The 21,287-nt window shown below is 45.5% G+C and overlaps 3 protein-coding genes across 3 annotated transcripts in view; all 3 read left to right on the forward strand.

Moving 5' to 3' along the window:
- The window catches only part of LOC104277903 (CMRF35-like molecule 1), a 5,188-nt gene extending 2,662 nt beyond the window's left edge, over positions 1–2,526 (forward strand). The window contains exons 5-8 of the mRNA XM_009874700.1: positions 444–519; positions 1,322–1,437; positions 1,844–1,893; positions 2,320–2,526. Coding sequence (XP_009873002.1) covers positions 444–519; positions 1,322–1,437; positions 1,844–1,893; positions 2,320–2,526 — 449 coding nt within the window. The remainder of the gene's footprint in view (positions 1–443; positions 520–1,321; positions 1,438–1,843; positions 1,894–2,319) is intronic.
- A 2,522-nt stretch (positions 2,527–5,048) lies between these two features.
- On the forward strand, positions 5,049–9,007 carry LOC104277900 (triggering receptor expressed on myeloid cells 2-like). The gene is made up of 4 exons (XM_009874693.1): positions 5,049–5,091; positions 7,634–7,978; positions 8,340–8,394; positions 8,791–9,007. Exons 1-4 carry the CDS (start codon positions 5,049–5,051, stop codon positions 9,005–9,007), a joined length of 660 nt encoding a protein of 219 aa, XP_009872995.1.
- A 2,071-nt stretch (positions 9,008–11,078) lies between these two features.
- LOC104277904 lies at positions 11,079–16,203 on the forward strand. Its single transcript, XM_009874701.1, is given in 10 exon segments — positions 11,079–11,121; positions 11,725–12,018; positions 12,021–12,071; positions 12,496–12,553; positions 12,943–13,062; positions 13,064–13,236; positions 14,013–14,112; positions 14,860–14,963; positions 15,207–15,259; positions 15,871–16,203. Coding segments are annotated over 10 exon segments (1,329 nt in total).
- Positions 16,204–21,287: the final 5,084 nt, after the last annotated feature.

Raw genomic sequence — 21,287 nt, forward strand, 5'->3', positions numbered from 1 at the left:
GACTCGCTTTCCTACCCTCTCACTCCAGTCTGCACTGCCAAGCTTTCACCATTACCTACGTCCCACCTGACAGCGTGTGTTTCCCTGCCCAAACCCAACATCATCACACCCTCTCGTACCGACCATGCGACAGAACAGCAGCAGGGATCAGAAATGAAACACACACATGTGCTGCTTTACTTCTCTTTTACGTGAGAGCAGCCACAATCAGCGCTGGGATGGCTCCTGAGGAGCTCTTTGCCCTCCCTCCCACATTTTGATCCCTGCGTTGCTTTGCCTGCTGCCAAGGAGTCTTGATGACACAGGTCACAGCCTGGGCAGCTTGTCTGTGCCGGGTGTCACAGCGGGAGCGTGTTTTTATCCCTGGTAGCAATATCAGGGAAGTTTAGCTGGTAAATGCCAAGCAGCCCAGTAGTGATTGCTCTTCATATTTGTGATCGCAGTATCAGCTGGAACAACTTTGCCAGGTATCGCAGGCACGAGTCAAGCAACCCCTTCTGGCAACACCCCAGCACCAAGGTAAGGCCTGAGGAAACTCCCTGAGCTTGAACACAGACACGGGTTATTAATGTCTCAGCCCCAGTACGCCTGTCTTCCTGGAGTACACAGTCTCTGGGCATTCTGAAGACTCCTGTTCACAGGGGAATTAGATACGACAGGCATCCTTACCAGAGATGGCCTCTGCTCTTCCAGCTCCTGCCCAAAACATAATTACGAAGGAAGAAGCAGATTGGTAAAATCAAGTTACAGCTTTCTGAAATGCAGATGCCTATCTGCTTTTTTTTTTATCCTTTTCCCTTTGGGCTGTGTTCTTTGCAGCAATAGAAACCCCAGATTCTGCCCCTAAGCCTTTCTATCTTGACTTTGTTCATTCCCGCCTAAGAATACTTAACAATGAAATAGTCCTTGCCTGCTATTTTATCCTTCTTTTTTACCAGGCTGTTAAATGTAAAGGATTTTCCTCCCCTTTGGACATCTGCTGTTATCAACACTACAGTAGCACCTAAGGGTACAATCATACATCAGCTCCACTGCATCAGGTGCAGCAAAACACAGGAGGCAAAGGCAGCACCTGCTGCAGAAAGCCTAGAATTGGGCTCTGAACTTTGAACAGTGGCTTGTTCTTAAAGCCCACAGAATAGTTTAGGAAAGGCTCAGAAGGCGCAGCCAGGTAGAAAAACCAAGACAGCATTGCTGTGGAAGAACCAGACCCTCCTTCCACGTGCATAAAAGTTATTCCTGTCCCTTTCTTCGGTCACTGTTTGGGATCATGCTGTGCTACCATCTAATGCTGGTGACTCCTTTGTTCTCCTGGCTTTAGCTCAAATGCAAACACCTTCATCCTGCTCTCTGGGATCCTGAGCACCCTGTTCATCCTGGCACTCATCAGCTCCGTAATGCTCTGCGTCAGGTGGCGCAAGCAGCTGAAGACAAGAGGTACGTGGAGACTGGTGCTGCCTCGTGTTCTAGTCAGTACTAAACAGGGCCTTCTGCAACGATCACTCCAGGTGAGCTTATTCCAGCTCAGTGTGTGGAGGGGAGAAGATAAGACAGGTACAGCCTGGGAAGCCTCAAGGCAGGCTCCTTGCTGTAATCTCCCCTCACAATAAGTCCACATTCCTCCAGACTCTGCATGGGACACCTCCTAAGATGTCAGAGGAGAAGTAAAGTGAGAGCAGAGTGTTCACCACATTCAGGGTGGATGGGTCCCCCTGGCACACCCATTGCTTCTATCGCTGGGCAATCCCACTGCCTTCCTCAAAAATCCAGAAGCACAGGCAATGCCCAGGCATTTCACGGACTTCTGTACTTCTAAACCCTCTGATTTTATCTCATTTGAAAGGTAACAGACAAGCAGAGGACATCTACGATGAAGCAGGGGACGTAGCACAGGTAAGGAAAACGACAGCCTACCCATCTGGTGCCAAATCCTTTACTAGTCTGTGAGGAGCTGGCTGACCCATCTGATGAGGACCTCGGTGCTCGTTTGTGGTTGTGAGCAGGAGGGGAAATCGTATTTAATGTCATCAGAGAGAGGAATGTTCCTCGCTGGAGAATGAGGGAGGTAATTAATGTAAGGAAACTCCAGCAGCGAAAGAACACATTGGAGCAAATTCTAGTAATCTCTGAGACTCAAAGGTTAGGAACCAAGGTTAGATGATGAGGATGTAACCTGTATCAAGGAGAGGTGAAGGACAGAGTCTTCTGAAAGTTTTTACATCAGTTCTCTTTTCCTTCTGGGAAAATCTTGGTCTTTTGATAATAGCCATGGCCTGGCACCAAATGATGCTAACCAGTGTTTTTCCTTTCTTTTGATAGCTCAGCAGCACTGAAAGAATAGAAAGTCCCAAGGATGACAACAAAGACCTAAAATATGTTACCCTGAACTTTAAACCCCAACTTAGTCCTGAGGATCCTCTCTACTGTAATGTTGAACCAAGTCAGGCTCACAGGAAACCCAAAGATGAAAACGTGGAATATTCTATCATTGCACTCAAGCACCTACCAAGGAATGACAAAGAATGAAGCACAGAATCCCAAATGAAACCAGATATGGGAGAAGAGAACTGGAATACAAAGCAAGTGGAAGGTGTATGGATGGACACAGGGGAAAGATTTAAGTTTTTGCTGCCATGTATATGCTGCCTATATATTTTAAGACCTCCTTTTTCTTAGAGGCCAGTAGAGAATTTTGCCACAAGGGTGCAGGTTCTCTGAGGTCAGACAGAGGTGCTGGGTAATTCTCGGGATCCCTTGCACGTCTGCTTTCTTCAGTTCCATTAAAATGCAGAGTCTTTCAGAGAGGCAGGTGTGGAGGACTGAGCTTTTGAAAAAGAGGACACGAGTGGGTTTGGTATTCTGGACACGAGTGGGTTTGGTATTTTAACTGTGTTCTCTGGTAGAAACTCTATCCCACTCCTCAGAGTTCAGCTACTGAGGAAGGTCTGCTCAGTCAGAAGCCCAGAGCGAGGAACTGTCAGGCTGCGCAAAGAAGTTGCAGGAAGTGTGACACAGACAACAGAGGAAATAATATGAATGTAAGAGGGTTGATCTCAGTATCAGAGGATATAACAGAAGGGGCACGATGGTTAATTAAGAGTGGATTATTTACAGACGCAAATGTCCAAGTCAGCCCGACATATATTTCTAGCTCTCCAGTGCAGCTCTTATGCAGGCTGGCAATTTCCAAGAGCTGCGACAGGAACAGGCTGGCTGGGACCTCACCAGATCCTGCTATCCTGAATAATCACACCATAAACTATCAAATGTGTTCTTCCAGTGCACTTAGTCTCTCGCCTTCCTTGTTCTGAGGCACCTGTGCATCTCTGCAGCAATCCCTATCCAGCCAGTGTCAGGCACAGCTCTGTTCCTCTGCAGCACTCTGCTGTACTTCAGAAAGCTCTTCCCAGCCTATTCACAGGGCAGCTGGGTTCTCCAAGTTCTTTGGAAGACCAATACAAACCAGAATGCCTACCTTCAGCACTTTTTATTTTTTTGGCTACACTTAGAAAGCAAGCGTTTGTGGCTTCTTCTAAAGTCACTGGAGACCAGAAATGCACATAGTTTCATGGGAGAGCCCACCAGGGCCTTGGAAAGTGATACCATTACTTCCCTCTCTCTGCTGGAAATACTCCAAATTACACATTTGCTGCCTTTATTTAGCAGTCATGTGGTGAGCATTACGAGAGGAGTTTGCTGGGGCTCAGCTCAGTATCTCCAAAATACCAGAAATCCTGGCACTTTATTGGGGTGCCCCAAGCTCTGCAGACAGGTGGCAAATTAAAGGGACCTGAGCCACTTCCTCGTCACAAGCCAGTCACATCCAACAGGCTTCTCCTGCTATGTCTGTGGCAGGGAAGCTGATCTGGTCTTTGAGATGCTCGGATCTGACATTTTAACTTGAAGTGGCAGAAAGAAAAAGAAAATTGTTCTGGAAAGGATTCAATCAGCCCAGCATTCCCCTAACTCTTTGCTATTCATGTAGTCTCAGTTACATGGAGTCAAACAGTGGAAGCGTAATAGTAGAAAACAACTGAGTGGAAGAGAGAGATTTTCAGGGAGATGGTTGCTTCTGATCAAAGACTCGTGCTCACTGGACCAAGAATGAACAAAAACTGCAATCAGTAAGCCTCACAGAGAATATTTGGATACTGTAAGATACCATTTTCTTAAACACTAATCAGTGGAAAGAAGAAGAAGGCACATCTATGAATGGACAGACCTGCAGGTTTATCTGCCTGTTAAGCTTTAAGCACAAGAGTTAACAAGCCAGGGCCCATTGGTACTTGCATGGAAGATCTCCAAGTAGAAAAATTCGAAAAATAAAAAATCGTAACCCATCCACAGCACACCAGTTTGCTAATGCTAAAGGAGGCTCCCTTAACCACAGTCCTGAACTACTGCACCAGTCCAGCACTGATGGGCTCTGAATCAACGCCCCCATCCCTCGATCGTATGTCCTTTCTGTTAGGTACAAAATAAAAATGTCTGTTTTGCTCACCTAAAACACCTCCCAGCTTCACCCAACACAGTGTCCTTGACTTCTTATCTAGGAATGCTTCATGCACAGGCTCTTCTAAATCTTTGTCCTGAAAACAACCCTATGTCTTTGTCTTCCTTTCACCCTCATGACGCTGACTGAGCTACCTGCAGAGTCTCAGTGAGAGACGCCCTTTCCTTTTCAGCTTTCCAGAAATGAACCCCACACCAATCTCCACGTAAAGCCGGCTCTGGAGGTCAGGCACCCTTGCTGAGCTCAGAGCGACACTCAGTACCATGGTTTCAGGCCATCACATGATGCCTCTTCCAGGCTGTGCAGGCTAAATTGTGGCTGTGAGTGGGCAATGCTGATGCCTGAATTTTCAGCCCACAAGGGCAACGCCTGGCCCTGGTGAATTGCTCAATGTGCAGGATGAAAAAGATGCCAAGTTCCTGTGCTCAGTCCTTCCGCCAGAGCAAGGAGGGGGGAAAAACGAGCTGCTCTTCAGTAAGAGCCCTTTTCACTTTTCTCCAGACTCCTCTCCTGTCCCTTTTGCTGCTTGGCTGACATGGAGAAGCTCGTGCGTCTCATCTTCTTGCTCTGCTTGTCAGGTAAGGAAGCGTACATGGCCTTGGGTTTCAGTTAACAGATGGGGTGAAGGGTTAGCGCAAAACTAAGTCTCTGCATCTCACATGAGATGACTGATGAAGCTACAAGAAAAGATTGCACAGGTCTTGAAACACTGTAGCTTTTCCTGGATGCGAAGGCATCTTTGTTGTAGCGTGCAGTTCTTTGGAAGACCAATACAAACATTCCTACGGACAAAGAGCCTTACTGCCTGTCTGGACACCGCAAGGTCCAGCGCAGCACAAGCAGAGGGAACCTGGAGCACCCCCCGGTTACACTGTGGGGATGGCAGTCTCTCTCCTCAGAGTTTGCGCTTTTTCCCTTAATTTACCAGGGACTATCAGCAATCCAAGTGCTCAGCTTTTCTCACAGGGATCCTTTTGAGTCAGAGCAGGAAACACTGTTGACAGAAGTCTTGCGTGTCTTCTCTGAGCAAAAAATGAAATTGCAAAACCTCACTTGTTTGCATCTGTAGGGCTTCAAACGCCAATTGCAGCAGCTCAGGCTCAAGAGGAGGAAAACAGAACTCGATGAAGGGACATCTCTGAAGTCTGGGGGACTTGGCTATTTTCATCCTGGAGAGCAACATTCACCTGAAATGGGAAACAAGGCACAGGACCCTGCTGGTCCTCCCAGGGGGCAGCCTTCTCTCCAGCCACACTTCAGAGATTCCAGATGCTTGCAGCAGTGCGCAAGAAAGGCAACAGATCCAGGCTCTGGGAGCACAGAAACCTGTCTAAAAAATCTGAATGAGTTTGGAAAAAAAATCCACTATACTCTTTCAGCTAGCACACAGCAAGGGAGGAGGAACGCAAATAGTAAATGATCTGTCAGTGAAATTGGTTGAAAAGATAATGACACAAAGTTTTTCCCAGGGGCATCAGTAAATCTTCAAATGCTGTGATTCCGATGACCAGATTTTCTGCAATGCTGTTTCCATTTAAAACAAAATCAAAAAAACAAAACTCTGAGGCCATTGTGGGAACTAACAGGGCAGAACTGAAAGCAAGGATGGGTCCACAAGAGAAACAGGAGTTAAAACGTTTAGAGAGATTGCAGAGGATTTTGAGGAAATCCTGGGCTGGAGCAATATGTCAGGATAAAGACTTCTAGGTGTCGGATACCTGGAGAACATAGAACCATTTTTATGCTTTCTTCTATTCAAACCTGAAAGATCTTCAGATTTTTTATTTTACAATTTATTTAAAATTGTTGAAATTATTTTTAGAAGTCTTCTTAAAAGGTTCAGCCAGCATGAAGTCCTCACAAGAACCTGTTTTTAAATTAGCTTGAGTTTTATCATGTTTTGGTTTCACAGAAGACACCAGCCTCTGAACATTTTCACGAGAAATACAGAGATTTCCACAAATACTACACTGTACTTCTCTCTGGAAGTATTAATAGCCCAGACTGTCCCCTCTGCCTTTGTCTACCATAAAGAGGAATGGAAATCAGAAACAAGGAACTAAGGTGAATAAAAAAAACCCCACCAAGCAGCCAAAAATCAGTTGTCAAAATTACTAAAATGAGTAGGATATTAAAAGACATGATGAAAAAGAATTACTAAAACCTTGGATTTAGAAATTAGGAGTGGGATTAAGAAGTAACCTCCTGAACAGCTAGCTGGGTACTGGTTTGTAGGTGTCACAGTGATTCTAGCATTTTCCAGGGCTTTGTTGCTTCTCTCTGGATGTGTACAGAGCCTTCACATGGGGATCCGTGGGCATTTACTGCAAAGGACCTTTTCTGCAGCCGAGGATACTCCAGAGCCAGATCTGCATCTCTGAACATATGTGGAAGGGCTGAGCTCAACGCCAAAACCTGAAGCAATCTGCCTTGCTGCAGCTGTGTGCAAGCGAGCAGGTTGGGTGTCGCAAAGCAGGGCTGTTACAGCAAGACTGGCCTAAGGAGAGTTACACACAACAATCTGTCATTATTGGGTCAGACTAGGTTTTTATGATCTGCCTTGTAAAAAGAGCTGTTAAAAATCAAGATAGCTTGCCTGATGCCAACCCAATCTACCTGAGTGCCCAGCTTCATGCTCCTCAGGACAAGAGGAAAATGCAAGTTTATATTTAATCCTCTAATCGTGCTGACAAAGTGTTTCCCCTCACTGGGCAGGAGCCCAACGATTACAAGAAGTGAGATGCGGTCGAGCAATCCAGAGCAGTCACCACAGGGCCACAAGGGAAGGCAAGGATTAAAGTTTCAAAAAATCTGCAAATATTAATGAAGCTGATACATCCTTCCCTCAGTGCCACCCAGAAGAACAGCTGCCTGGCGAGAGCCAAGCAACAGAGCAGTGAGAGTGATCACTGCAGCCGTACTTCAAGAAAGTCTAAGGCAAGACTCTGAATCTGAGCACGCTGTGTCTCTCCTGGGGGGAGCCCACAGGTGACAGCCCTACAGGTGACAGCAGCTCTCACTAGAGTGGTAAAAGATGAAAATGACATTTAGCATAAATGGAGTGATAATGTGTTCGTATGCAACAGAGACTTGGCTCACCACCTCTTCTTTCTCTTCCAGCACCCTGCGCTGCAGAGAACATCACTGTGGTGTACGGGATGGAGGGAGGCACCATTTCTGTCAACTGCACCTACAACCCCTGGCTGCAGCGGTGGAGAGAAAAAAGTTGGTGCAAGCAGATCAATGAGACCAAGTGCCAACATGTGGTGAGCGCCCGACGGTTCTGGCTGCCATTCCTGAAGAACAGGAACGGGACCACCTCCATCAGCGACAACATCCACGACGGGGTCCTGACAGTGACCATGAAGCGACTCAAGAAGCAGGATGCTGGGCTGTACCACTGCACAACTGACTACCTGGGGGAAACACGCAGCTTAATGAAGGTGCAAGTGGAAGTGCTGACAGGTACGTCCTGGGGCTCTGAGTTCCATGAGTTCCATGAGTTCCTACTGAAATTTCACGTGTCTGCAGATGCCAAGACTTTGCTTTAGTAAATATAGTAAATATCTACTTTTGCCTTACTCTAACGAGGTACCGCATTTCATTGACCCTTTTTAGTTCCCGATTTACAGCAACACGACCTCACTCTCACAGGACATCTAACACGTCATCCCCTTGTTGCTATCCAGGCTCATATTCTAGCACACAGCCCAGTGCCCAATCTCACTTTGGTTATCTGTGCCCCGCTGGGACACTGGTGTTGGTGACACCAATGAGTATCACTCAGCAACACCTGCAAACTAAACTGTTCTGTTTCCATCATCAGCTGTCCTCGAGACCCAAATGCCAGAAGAGCCTAGTGCTGTGCAGAGCATCTCCAGGTAAGCCATAAACTCCTCAGGCTGTGATCTCCAGTTTTCCCAGGACTAAAGCAGATTAGCGTTGGCAACCCTATCTGAAGCTGAGAGGAAGGGCAGCACAGGCATATCCTCTTCCTAATCTAGACAATTCCTAGAGCTGCTGTGTGGTTTCTAAACAGCAGCTTTACCCTAATCCAGAAAATGCCGTGCTTTAGTGCCAAGCAAAACAACTCCTGCAGATCGCCATTTATCCGTATGTCAGATAACCTGGGATAGTTGTTCTAACCTCCCAGGCTCTGTCGTGCACAGGCAGGGACTGTCTGTTCCAGGAGATGTTAACGTCTTCACATTGTGTACTATGAGCTTCTTTAAAGGCTGAACCATCTCTTTCCTTGTTGTATTTATGCTTCCCCACAGCAGTCCTCCTGAAGCTGATTTCACCATCTTCTACATCATTGCTGGATTCCTGGCTACTAAGTTCGTGGCAGCTGTGCTGACCTTTATCGTTGGCAGCAGTAGGAAGAACAGAGAAACAGAGCAGAAGAACCCAGCCTTAAACGAGCAGGAGACCCTCCCTTTCACTGGTGATCTTGTACATGCTGGAATCAGCTCCTACTGGGAGAGCACTGCTTAGAGCCAAGCCAAAGGGAGTCACAGCGAAATGAACATCAAACATTTGCAGGCAAAGCTTTGCCACCTGCCATCAGAAAAGAATCTCCTACTAAACATAGGTATCGATGGACCTATCACTCTAGAGAGGGAATGTCACCATCTACCACCTCTTCTCCTCGGCTCTGACCAACTTCTTCCAACTCAGCTGAACTGAACAGAAGCTGCAAGTAACACCTGAACCTAATGGAAGGGGATGGGACCGAGGGCCAGAGGGAAAAGAGGCATTCCTCCTGCTGTCAGGGGATCCAGAACAGATTATCTACACACAGAGATGCTTCTTCAGGGCATGGTAAAGGTGAGAAAGCTCTGCTCAGTTTTCCCCAGCTCACTGCTAGGCCAGAAAAAAATTTGGCTGCTCTCTGCAGCTACTGGCAAATGTCTTGTAAATAAAACTACAGGTACATCAGTGAGCATAAATAGAAGTTTGGGTAACACATCTCAATGGCCATGTGTTGAGCAACTCACAAACACATCCACATGTAAAAATGGAAAGGCATGGGACTGTCTCAAACCACCAACAAACTTCTCATTCACTGAAGACCAGTATTAAAGAACAAATAGGTTTTTTCAAGGTGTCCTACATGTCTCTACAAAACAACTCAAACTCGAATGCTTCCCTCAAGAGAATGAAACAGAAGCAGAACTAGATGGTTGTGTCGAAAGCCAATATTGTTATTTGACAGTGTTAAGCTGTTAAATCAGGTTTTTAACTAAGATTCCACTCTCTAAAGACTGAAACTTTTGACACGCTTTTGGCAATAGAATTCTCTGCCATCACCTCCAGTCACTGCATCACACCACCAGGCAGAGTCACTCCAGATACTCCCTCCCCAGTGTCATTCCACCAGAGTCTGAACTGAGACCCATCAACTATGTGTCATCTCAGAGCAGTGCCAGGGGAGGGATTCTGTCTTTCCAAGGAGATGAGGACTAGATCCCCAAAACCGCCTTGGACAGTGTGGACTGTTGGTGAACTTTCACGGTGGAAAGGTGTAAGCAACTGCAGAACAAACCAGAAAGGGATGTGAAGTCTACATGCAGCTCTGAGCCTGCTTCCTCACTTCTCAAATGACTTTGCAAACAAATGTCCAACCCCAAGGGCATTCTCACTTCTTCCCCCTGCGCTGCCTGCAAAGCTAAATAAAAATCAAACTACCTGTCTGACTCGATGTGGATTCATAATAAAGAGCTGCGGTACAGCAGAACACAAATATATCACCCAAAGAAGAGGTAACAGAACACGCTGGTGAGTTAAAGAGGTTCAGAAACACTCTGAGCCAGCTGCGCAGGCTGGCACATCCAGCCAGCCCCGGTTAGCACCATGCAGGAACAGCAGCTCAGATCCCCAAACCAGATCAGACTATGCACGGCTGGGCCCTGGCTAAACTAATTCCCTCTGTTTCCAGAGGGTAAATTAGCCCGTACACAGTCGTGCACCACTGCACCTCTGCTAACATAAACCTCACTTCGGTACTCCAGCTCAGCACTGCGGGGCCTGGCTATGAAACAAGGGAATCGCAGCTCGAACCAGGAGATCTGGGTCCTGGTTCCAGCTGGAACCTGTTGTGAGACCTCAGGCAGGGCCATCCACCGCTTCCACGAGGACACAGTGACAGTTACCACAATACAAGGGCTTTGGGACCAAGGGATATATAAATGCGAAGCAGCGCTAAGGATGAACACATCCAACTGATGCTCTGTAATATATCAAGGTAGACTTAGACACTGAAAAGGCCTATTTCTTTTCCAGCCACACAGCCCGATTGCTATATATGGCTATCTAGGCAATAATATATTTAAAGTGAAATAGCAGCCAGTAAACATTATGCAGCCTTCCCACCCAAGAAGTAACGTTAACATTGTGGTTAAAAGATATTCTGAGTAATTCCAAACAGGCATCAGCACTTCAGGCAACAGACGACTGCAAGTGACAGAGCAAGTTCGCTTCCTCTGCAACAGAGAATTTCTCAGTGATAAAGAAGCACTGCGATACATTTTTTTCCTTTCTGTCCTAAACCATTTTCTGCTTCAGGATGGGAGCTTTTCCAGCCCTGCTGCTCTTGCTGGCACTACCAGGTAAGTCTCAGAGACTCTTCATTTTTTTTCTAGGAAAAGGATGCTCTCTGGGCTGTTACTTTCTTGAGCACTTTCCATTCAGGCCACCTATAGCCAGGCACAGAGATTCCCAGAAGTCAATGAGGGAGGAAACGTTCAGCCTCAAATTTACTCACTTTAATTACACAAGCTTTGGGATTCTCATTTTTGCTTACAGTAGTTCTGTATTTCGTCCAGAAACTGAACTTCATGGTGGGACATTTGGCAAACTTTGCCCTTCTGAGACTTTTCTCTCCCACTATTGCCAAGTTCTCAGTCTGAAATGACCCAGCGTTTGGGGAGGATTGCTCTTTCCTGTTACATCAAAGATCACATATTGTCAGAGACAGGCTAGCTGCTGTTTGCTTTCTTATTGCAAATAAATATTGACTTCATGAAGAGGAACAATAGAAATAAAATGGAAAAAGGGAAGTGGCACTAGGGCTAAACATATCTATTTATTTAGACAAACCTGCAGAGTTAAATTACTCTTCTCAGAGGTGCAACATAAGAGTCTCAGGGGTACAATGTAAGAAAAAATGGCATAATTGTGATGAGCTGTAACATCATTTTTTTCTTTGGAAGAATGATGCCTGGCGGGAGAGGACACGCAAATGTCCCTGCATACAGAGGGAGAGTCCTCCAGAGCTAACTGCTCATATGACGTGCACAAGAATTTATGTGAGAAGAAATTCTTGTGCAAGGTGCTGTCAGAAAAGTCTTGTCCGGTCTTAGCCTTGAGCTCTCCTTTAAAAGAAAGGATTAATCTTAACTGTGCACTGCATCATTCAGTTGACTTGACAGACTTAGGATGTGGTTGGTTTTCTACGATCGTGACAGCACTTCAGAGAGAGGCTTCTGGCACGTACCGGTGTGGGGTGATCTGAGGAATATTCTGCTGCAAAGAATACAGATGATGCTTTCACTTGAGGGTGAGCTATGAGGTCAACAGTGCATCGAGTGGGAGACGGCTGAAATAAATCAAGAATGATGTGTCATGTCCATTTTTGTTTCACAACAAAAGATGGTGTATCTAGACACAGAGATGCCACTAGAGGTTATCAAGGACAAGGTAAAACTCTATTATGTAGTTCAACATAGAACCATAAGATGTGTCTATACGTATCTGGAGGCAGAAGTGGCCAGGAAATTATTTTTGCCATATGAAATCAAAAAGTTTGAAAGGAAAAGAAAAAAGAAAATAATCAATATTTTACAGTTTACCATCAAAACCAATGAAGACAATTTTGTAGGACTGCATTAGTCAAAACCAAACAGGATAGAAATGTTTCAAGTAAGTTGATTAAGACCAAAACCCAATACTTGCCTTTGCACTAAATTTTCCATTCTTTTAAGTGCTTTATAGTCAGAGAAACCCTTCACACAGAAAAGCTTTGATAACTCACATAGACTTGTGAGGTGGAGCAACACCATCTGAAACCTAAACACGTGTATGAAGCATAAGAAATGTGCTGAGGTGGCTTCATGTCCTAGCCCTTGGGGAACTTCGCAGCAGTAAGAGCCCTGGGCCCTGACACAGCCCACGGTCAGAAAGGGCAGCAAGAATCCGAACTTCCCTTTTCCCACCTCAGCTTCAGCTCCAGCACTCGCCCTCCTCACACTGGGACTGGTTATTTCTTTGTCTTCTGCAAGTTCTTTCTGTTGACACCAGCTCTGCTGCTTTGTCGAGCGAGACATACACTGCCACAGGAGTTGTTTTTTCCTGTCTTCTCCCTCTAATGAATCACCTCTCAATTTTCTTTAGAACTTGTGTGCCGATTTTTTTATTATTTTTTTTTAAAGTGGGAATCTCCCGTCCCTCCACTGCTCCTGCTCTGTGAGAGGCAGCATCAGGAAACCTCAATATTTTATTTGGTGCAAAATAGAGCCCCAAATTAGATGTCAACTTATTATCAGAGGTAACTGATCAAAGTATTGCTAAAGTAGGAAGGGCTGAAATGATGAATGACTTCTCATGGAAAATGATTAGAGTGTGGCTGAAAAAGCTCCAACTTAATGACTCAGGAGAATTTCACTTTGAGAGCCATTTCCAGGGGAGAAACAAACTACTGAATAGGATCACACTGGAAGTTTTAGGTGAGTTAATCAAAGAATTAATGATCTTCTAAAAGTCAGCAATTCCTTATCACTCGACAAGAAAGATTACAGGTTCATGTTAAAAAGCTCTCTTCTAAGCCTGGAAATTTCCTGAGACACAGATAATTCCTGAATTTCTTTCTTTTTTTAAACAGATCTTTGATATATACTAATGGCATAAACAAACTGCAGCCAGTTGGCGGGGGCAGTCTGCCTTGGCCTCATGGACTAATGAAACTTTACACTTACATCAACAAACGAAACCAACTCCAAGCGAGCTGAACCTTTGCCGGAATTGCCACCCGAGTTCCTCTCTGTGCCACTGGTCATTCGTTAACTTCTGTATTTGTTTTAACACTTGACATCCTTTTCTGCTTTTAGCCAGCATGGGAGGCAGAAAACCAGGAGATACTTGGCAGAAGGTATTCTTTGATTTTTCTGACGTGACTGTAAAATGGGTGAGGGAATCATACAACGAACCTTTTTTCTCAGATGCTTCCTTTCTACCAGCATTCATGTGCCCAAAGAAGCACCTCATTTTTCGCATCGTTCTCGAAAACTGTATAAATTTTTATGGCTGAACTATACCTTCTGCAAACCTTGTCTCCAGCAGGAGCTGTCCCTTTGATCGGGCACAAGAATCAAACTTGTAAGGAAAGCAGAATCCAAACCTCTGCACATGATATAACCATTGAATAAGTGGGTTTTCCAAGGCATCGCAGCACCGGGGATAGGTTGATGTGAGAAACTCCCCTGCTTTTGTTTTTTTCTTCAAGGGGAAGATGGCAATCGAGGCACAGAGTTACACATCATTTCATTTCCCGCTAAGAAGGTGGATGTTGCCAACTCCACAGATGACAGCAATAAGGACCCGAGGTAAAAACTGGAGACCCCCAGATCCCAAGTATAACTTTCTGGCTGCACTGCAGTGTTTGAGGAATGGTGTGACAAATAGCTGAAGCATATGCATGCCCACACACACACACACAGGCTTCCCTTTCTTCCCTGTAGTCTTGGTCCAACCTCCCCAAGACCTGTGTGAAGCTGTAAGAAGGTTCATCTCAGCTTCAGCAGCGCTGGCTGAGGCTTCTACTGCAGCTGCTCAGTCTGACTGTGTTCTTCCTTTCTACCTGGTTAAAAAAGACTCTACTCTATGGGCCAGGCCTACAATGACTCTGTCTTTTGTACAAGCACACTGGCCCAAGAGGGATCCCAGCTAAACAACACAGCCTGCCAGAGAGTTATTACCAGGCCTGATCAAAGGTGACCCTGTTAATGATCCTGATCAAAGCCAGACCACGAGAAGGGCTACTGCGTCCTGACGGAGGATGCCTTTGAACTCTGGTAGCACTGCAGATGGCTGCAGGAAGAGGATTCAAGCTCCTGAGCGTTCCCCAGGCTTGCCAAGTGCCAAAAAAAATACAGCTGGGATGGATCCTCTGTGGCTGTATATCAGCACTGACCTCAGGGAACCACACTTGTTTAGAGACAGCAGGGGTAACAGCCACTCGCTAAATTTTTATCTTGGAACCATAATTCATTTTCAAACACACAAAAAAACCCTCCCAAATTAACCTAGTCACCTCTGGTGCTGTAAATATCATGCTTTGCTTTTCCCTGCAGGCCTCTCTATGCTCTCATGGTGCTGAGTTCCTTCCTGCTTACAACTGCTCTGATTGCCACCGCTGTGCTCCTCGTCACCGCTTACATCAGAAGGAAAAGAGCAGGTAAAGCTCCCTAATCCTCTCGTCTGGTTTTCCTGCCCCTGCAGCTTGTTGCCCCACCACCCCAAACGTGAAGAAGGTCCACTCATAGAAATCATTGTCCAGGGAGGCAATGAGACTGAGCTGAGAGGGAAATGCAAGATATGAGTTAAATCACAAGGAAGGGATAGTGGGGGTGGTCATCTTAAAAATGAAAAGAGAAAGGTGTAGTTTTACACTCCAAGGAGATTGTGTCCTTCACAGCAGGAAAAGGGACGGACTTCGGCAGACATCCTTCTTTCGGACAAGCAGCTCTGCAGGTAAGACATCATCAGAAACCCCCCATTCGAGGTTCTTTGCTTAATCTCTGTCATCTGCAGAGATTACACCGCCCTGTTCACTGCTCACGGGGATTATAAAGCCCACAGCACCGTGCACCCCACGGTGCACCCACTCGAGCTGGCAGACTGCAGCTGGCCGTGGATGAGCATTTGTGGATTGTCTGACATCTTGTTGCAAAGCAGACACAACCCAGAATGGGTGTCTGAGTGAGCCAGAGCCCTTCCGCATATTTTTGTTTATAGCGCTCAGAAAAGTAAATGTAGTAACAAACACATAAATTTGATAATTAATTGTAAGAGCACCAGAGTTTCTTCTCAAAGGAAAACTTTGCCAGCTGCAATCGCCCAAAATATTTAGTGTGTGAACTGTTGCCGCACCTTTCTAGCCAGTCCCTTAAATCTTAGGAAGTAGAGTTTTGTGTAAGAGAAGTTTTCTAAACTTCTCACAGCACACATTCCCTTTCCCCATGCATCGCCCCTCTCTTCCCCAAGTTTCACGATACAAGGAGAAATGAAATAGGATGAACTAATATACAGAAGCAAAAAAGAGCTGAATTTCCTTTAACTTCTCCTCGTTTGTGGTTTCTCAGGATGGAAAAAACACAGCAAGCACGATGCCAGAAGGGGAACTGAATGACAGTACGATATATGCTGTCATAAGGCACCAACCTCAGCTGAAGCCTGAAGATGTTATTTATGTCAACATGCAGCCTTCCCCAAAAGTTTTCTTCCATGTTCAAGAACCATCAAGCAATTTAGTTTCCCCAGAGCCTATGGAATATGCTACTGTTACCTTCAGAGCCACAACTCCACATTCCAGAACTGAAAAGAGCAAAACAGGTCCACCTAAGCAATGCAGCACAAAGCCTTGGGCTTATTTGCGGAATTTTGGTGACCTGCACTTAGAAACAACCCATCTGTAACCAGTTGCTGAAGCTGGGGACACATGAGGGGCCAGGCAGAAAGCAGCTGGAAGGATGAGTCACGTCCCTGAAAAACTAACTGCACTTTTCTAACAACACAGCATCACAATTCCGCTGTTGGTTAGCAGATCTAGTGGAAAGCTAAGCTATATTTGCTTTTTGCAAATTGCTCTATTTTTAAACAACAGGCAACTGTAAACCCAAACACAGGAAAGTGGTTCTCTCTGGCAGCAGCTGATACAGTGCCATGGTCAGCAAAGGGCTGTGAGATACGGGAGCATGATGCTTCCTTTCAGACTTTATTCAACAGCTTGATAAATCCTCCTGTATACAGTGCTTAACGATTGCCCACTCTGATAAGATGCAAGTCAGAAAAGTGGTAAAGAATCTGCTTCATTTTAAACATACGAGGTCTTTCATGGACCCCAGAGACAGGTAATGCACTTGTAGTGTTTTAGTAAACACTGCTCTGGTTGAAAAATATTTGCCTACATAGTAGAAAATGCCTTCACCTTGAACAGGTGGGTGTAGAACTTACACCCAAAGTTAGTTCGTTAGTTATTTTCACAAAGAAATAACATGTATTTTCTTGCCTTCGGTGCTTGTTGCTTTTTAATGCCACACTCACACTAACTTGACTTTGTTACAAACCACACACATTTTGATCAAACTACTGAATCTCACTATCATGGTGATATGTACAAACATCCATTAGAGATTATGGATAAAACCCCAAATTCACCTGACTGAGATTTTCATTTAATTCTGTGAGTTGGAGCCTGAGGATGCTGATTACAATAGCAAAAAAAGAAGGGTTTTTTTGGTGTTAAGAGTGCAAGAGTTGGAAAGGAATGTGAAAAAGCAGAGAATACGTCTGTGATTCACGTAAACTCTCTGCCTGTGGGAGCTTGCACAGTTCTGAATGGTTGGGGACAGGAGAGAGAGAAAAAGGAAATCCTGTTGACTGGTCTGATGTGGCTACATGAGAGCAAGCTTTTTGCCATTATGTCTGAGATTATTTTGTCTTTCTATTGCAAATTCTCTGAAAATAAAGCTAGGAAAAAATCTCATAATAACAGCAAAAGAAATCGATTTCTGGCTTCCTAAACAGGCTTGCAGGATTGCACTCTTCCTGTCCCAGCTTCCCCTCTGCTATTTCCTTTTTAAAATCTTAATATTTTTTTTAATCATCGCTCTACTGACCAATGCTGGAAGGAGTTAATGAGTGACACTCTTGTGCCTTGGGTCATTTTTGGGAAGTCAAAAGTGTTATCATGGGAACCAACCCATTAAAGTCTGAAAAGATACACAACAGGAAAGACAAACGCTTAACTTAATAGGCTTCAACATGCAAATCCAACTCCTTATTTAGCCTAGAGGTTTGTATGCTAAATTCCTCCTCTGGGTGCAATTGCACACACAGTGAAACTTCTGGGGGCCAGAGATGCTAAAGTAAGTTAGATAACTGAATAGAGTGGCTTACTGGTATGCACTTCTTTCTGCCTCCAAAGCTGCAGATTATCTTCTATCATACGAGGAATTCGAGGGTGTTTCCGTGCACAGCTTATCTCTGTGGACGACGTCCGTCCTCTGCCACAAAGTGTAAAAATGTAATTGCCTGATTTAAAATAAAGACACAAGCAATATTCTCAAACCTTTCTAAATTTCTAACATCTTACAGGTATTTTCCCGCTGGGCAAACAGTAGAGATTTGCTGGTAACCTGAACTGCCTACAGCGAAGGAATAATTATCCTAAGACCCTGGTTAGCTTGATCCATTTGGTAGTTAAGTTTGGAAGGCATCAGCAGCCCAGGCAGGCTATTTCTGTTATGCTCACCTGTGGAATCACATTCAGGAATGGTCTAAATTATGTACGAGTAGCCTCAAGACACGTGGGATGTTCCATGTCTCAGACAAGCCTGACAGGGACAGCTAGTTAGTGACCCCGTTCTATACCGGCTATCGAGCAGTGGCAGAGACATCTGTCTGGCTGAAGTCTCACACGTCCTCCCAGCTTCTCTTTCCTTTGATAGTAGCTGGAAATAAAGTCGCAGCACTCTAGGAGCTGGGCAGATCAGATGGGCAGGGGAGAGGTGACAGGATGTAAGAGGACGGGAGTTTTTTTCTGAGACTGAGGCTGTTGGTGAACACATTCTGTTCCAGTGCCTCGACACCTCCTCTGTCCTTCCACAGAATGTCCAGTTAAAACTCACTCCAAATCTAAACATTCTCTGGACTCTATGCTGAAATAGTTATTTGTTTCTTCTTTGTCCCACTTCAAAAGCAGTAAACTCTAAGAGGACTGTTTCCATCTCTAATAGGGAGTAAATTACTGTCCTCAGGACCAATGGCTGGGCACCCTCATCTGTCACCTGCTGCTCACTGCGAAGAGCTCTTGCCCTAAGTGCACTATAAGAACATAACAATCATATAATAAATTATACTGTAGAGATTCTGCTAAAGTCATCATAGTACTCTGCCATCTAAGTGCCTTCCAGTAGCAGTTTTGCAAATTGGGTAAAATTTGCCATGTGCCTAAGAAGGCAGAGATGAAAAGGACGCTATTGTAAGCCATCCACTTCTGCTCCATGGCTTGAAAGACGTGCAGAAAGCAAAATGAGAAAGTAAATTGAATTTCAGATCTACTACAAATTATAGAGACCAATGAGGCTCCCTTTAGATAAAATGAAGTCGACTCACTCATACCTTTCCTCTTCCTCCAGAAGGCACCGAAACACGAGAACGTTTTTGGAAGAAACGACTGTGTCTTAACTCCTCCATGTACAAAGAATCAAGGAAATGAAGAACCTAAAGAAAGAGAGAACCCAGCTTACCAATGCCATTCGCTTCACATTAGTAGTACAAAATTTTGTTCCTTCTAATCACTTCAGAATATCTGCTCGGTTGTTCTCAACTTCCCTCCCACACACGGCAACTGCACAATATTGATTACCAGAAAGGAAAACTAAGCAATAAAGGACAAGATCCTGGCAACCGTGAAGATAGAGGAACTTCTCTCCAAAGCGAGGGATTGCTTTAAATTAGCCTGCTCCTGTTCTTGCCAGGGAACGGAAAAGAATTTCAAATTAAGAATAAAGCCAAAAGCTGTAACAAATCGATACCTGAGTGGCTGTGTAATCAGATAACCTATGATGTGCTGAGGGCGTTCCCTCCAGGCCTACAACGCCTCCTTCCTCCCTTGGGCCACTGCCCTTCATGCTCTTCTGCACTCACAAATCTTCAGCTGTGAGGTCCTTGAGGATTTATTCTGCTCTATTTGCCAAAAATCACACTTGTGGCATTTCTGCATTTCGTCATGACAACAGTGTCTGTGTTAGGAGGCCAATTCCCGTATGTTTGGCAGAATGAAATGTCTTCAAAAGGTCTTTCCAAACAGCAGGACCCGACTGGGTGTTTTGACCTGCCTGCTGGACCTACGGGGACACCATCTCCCTGGTTTAGACACTCAGCACGGGCGGCACGGTTACGCTCCGTCATAACTGGCGTTAGAATTACACACCAATTTCTCGGCTCTGGGACCACTCCGGTGCAGCTAAACACAAGCTCATCCAGCATTTTCAAGCTGTTTTACAGCCAACGTAAAGATGTCACTCACAGTTGGCTCACCTGGGAAGCACTACTAAGGCATCCACAGCAGGAGAAAGAAACACAGCATCGTTTGGGGTAAAACTTGCCTTTTTTTGCTCTGTTTGCTGTCAGCTAGTGACATTCACGTGTGCTTTCAATCTCTGCTAGGAGGGAGATGCTTTCGCACCAGTGAGGGCAAAACCAGGCCCCCTCAGCTGTAGCAGTGCCTCCTGTTCTTCCAAGAACACAGCTACAAACACGTGTGAAATTCAGCATATTACTTGAAGAGTGCCTATCCCAAGAACACAGGAGAAAAATATAGGCAGAACGTAAAATTTTGCTTTTTTATACGGCTGTTTTTAACCCAAAGCACTTTGTAAACTCCAGCATGCACAGGGACTGTTTCAACAATACCGTAACCTACAACTACTTGATACCACACAAAGATTGTCGAACAGTGAGGGACCTCAGCCTTGATAAAAGTATTTATGTTATCCTAGTGAATGTTTAAGTTACAATACTGCTGAGAGCTCCTGAGCAGCACATGCAGAAGAAACAGCGTGCCTGAGAGGGATTAGCAGGCAGATACGGCAACTGACTCTCTCTTAAACCTTCCAAAGCCTGCCCAATCCTCTTAAGAGGAAAACTTCCTTTTGTGCCAAAACACAAAAACCAAGCTCTTTCTATGGGCGTCCATTCATTCAGTTGTATTTGGCCCAAAAAAAGATAATGACACGATACGTGGGAATTCGAGGACAAGGAGAAATCACCTTCCTGGAAGGTAACCAAGAATACAGAGGAACGAATGGCTCAGGAAGAAGAGCATTTGGCTAACACGACGTTGGATTGCCATCCCTTACACTTACGCAACCCTGCAGAGATTCCCCTGCTGCACCCATAGGACACTCCCTGTGCTCCAGGGCAGCTTCTGTAATCGCTGGATTCTTCTGCACGGCCTTTCAGGGACAATTATCCAATGCAATGAATCCCGCAGCAAGCACGCGGAGGCTGAAACGCAACCAAGGCACACCGAGCACTGCGCCAGCAGGCCCTCACGAGCTGGCTGGCTACGGATGGGAGAGAGTGCAACTGCCGGGCATGTTTCTGATAATTAAAACGGCAATTTTTTCTTTCAAACATAAATTGCAACGCATCATCTCTCCTCCCAGCCCTGACTCACCAAGTGTTTTCTCCCAAAAGCAACGTGGGCCCGCTTGAAGCGCCTTCCTTCCTTCAGCGAGGCCGTTTTGCAGCTCCAGGTGGGATAAAGCAGCTGCCCCGGGCTCAGACCTGAGGCAAGGCCTTTCCCCAGCCCTCCTGCAGGCCGCACCCTCATCCCCTGAGCAAACGGACAGAGCGACGCAGCTGGTATGAACATCTGTGCGCAGGGCAGGTCTGGAAACCGCCCCTGAAAAGGTGCAACCATCAGCCGCAAGGCAGCATCTGGAGAATTACAGAGCAGAGCATCGCAGTGCCAGCTCCCTGCAGCCGCCAT

This window comes from Apaloderma vittatum, unplaced genomic scaffold (assembly GCF_000703405.1).
Source record: "Apaloderma vittatum isolate BGI_N311 unplaced genomic scaffold, ASM70340v1 scaffold8318, whole genome shotgun sequence".
Lineage (NCBI taxonomy): Eukaryota > Metazoa > Chordata > Aves > Trogoniformes > Trogonidae > Apaloderma > Apaloderma vittatum.

Excerpts from the sequence above, each read along its gene's own strand:
- LOC104277900 (XM_009874693.1), top strand. The coding sequence starts at position 5,049 with ATGGAGAAGCTCGTGCGTCTCATCTTCTTGCTCTGCTTGTCAG. Across the intron at positions 5,092-7,633 it reads CTTCTTGCTCTGCTTGTCAG|CACCCTGCGCTGCAGAGAAC; the intron begins GTAAGGAAGCGT and ends TTTCTCTTCCAG. Across the intron at positions 7,979-8,339 it reads GCAAGTGGAAGTGCTGACAG|CTGTCCTCGAGACCCAAATG; the intron begins GTACGTCCTGGG and ends TTCCATCATCAG.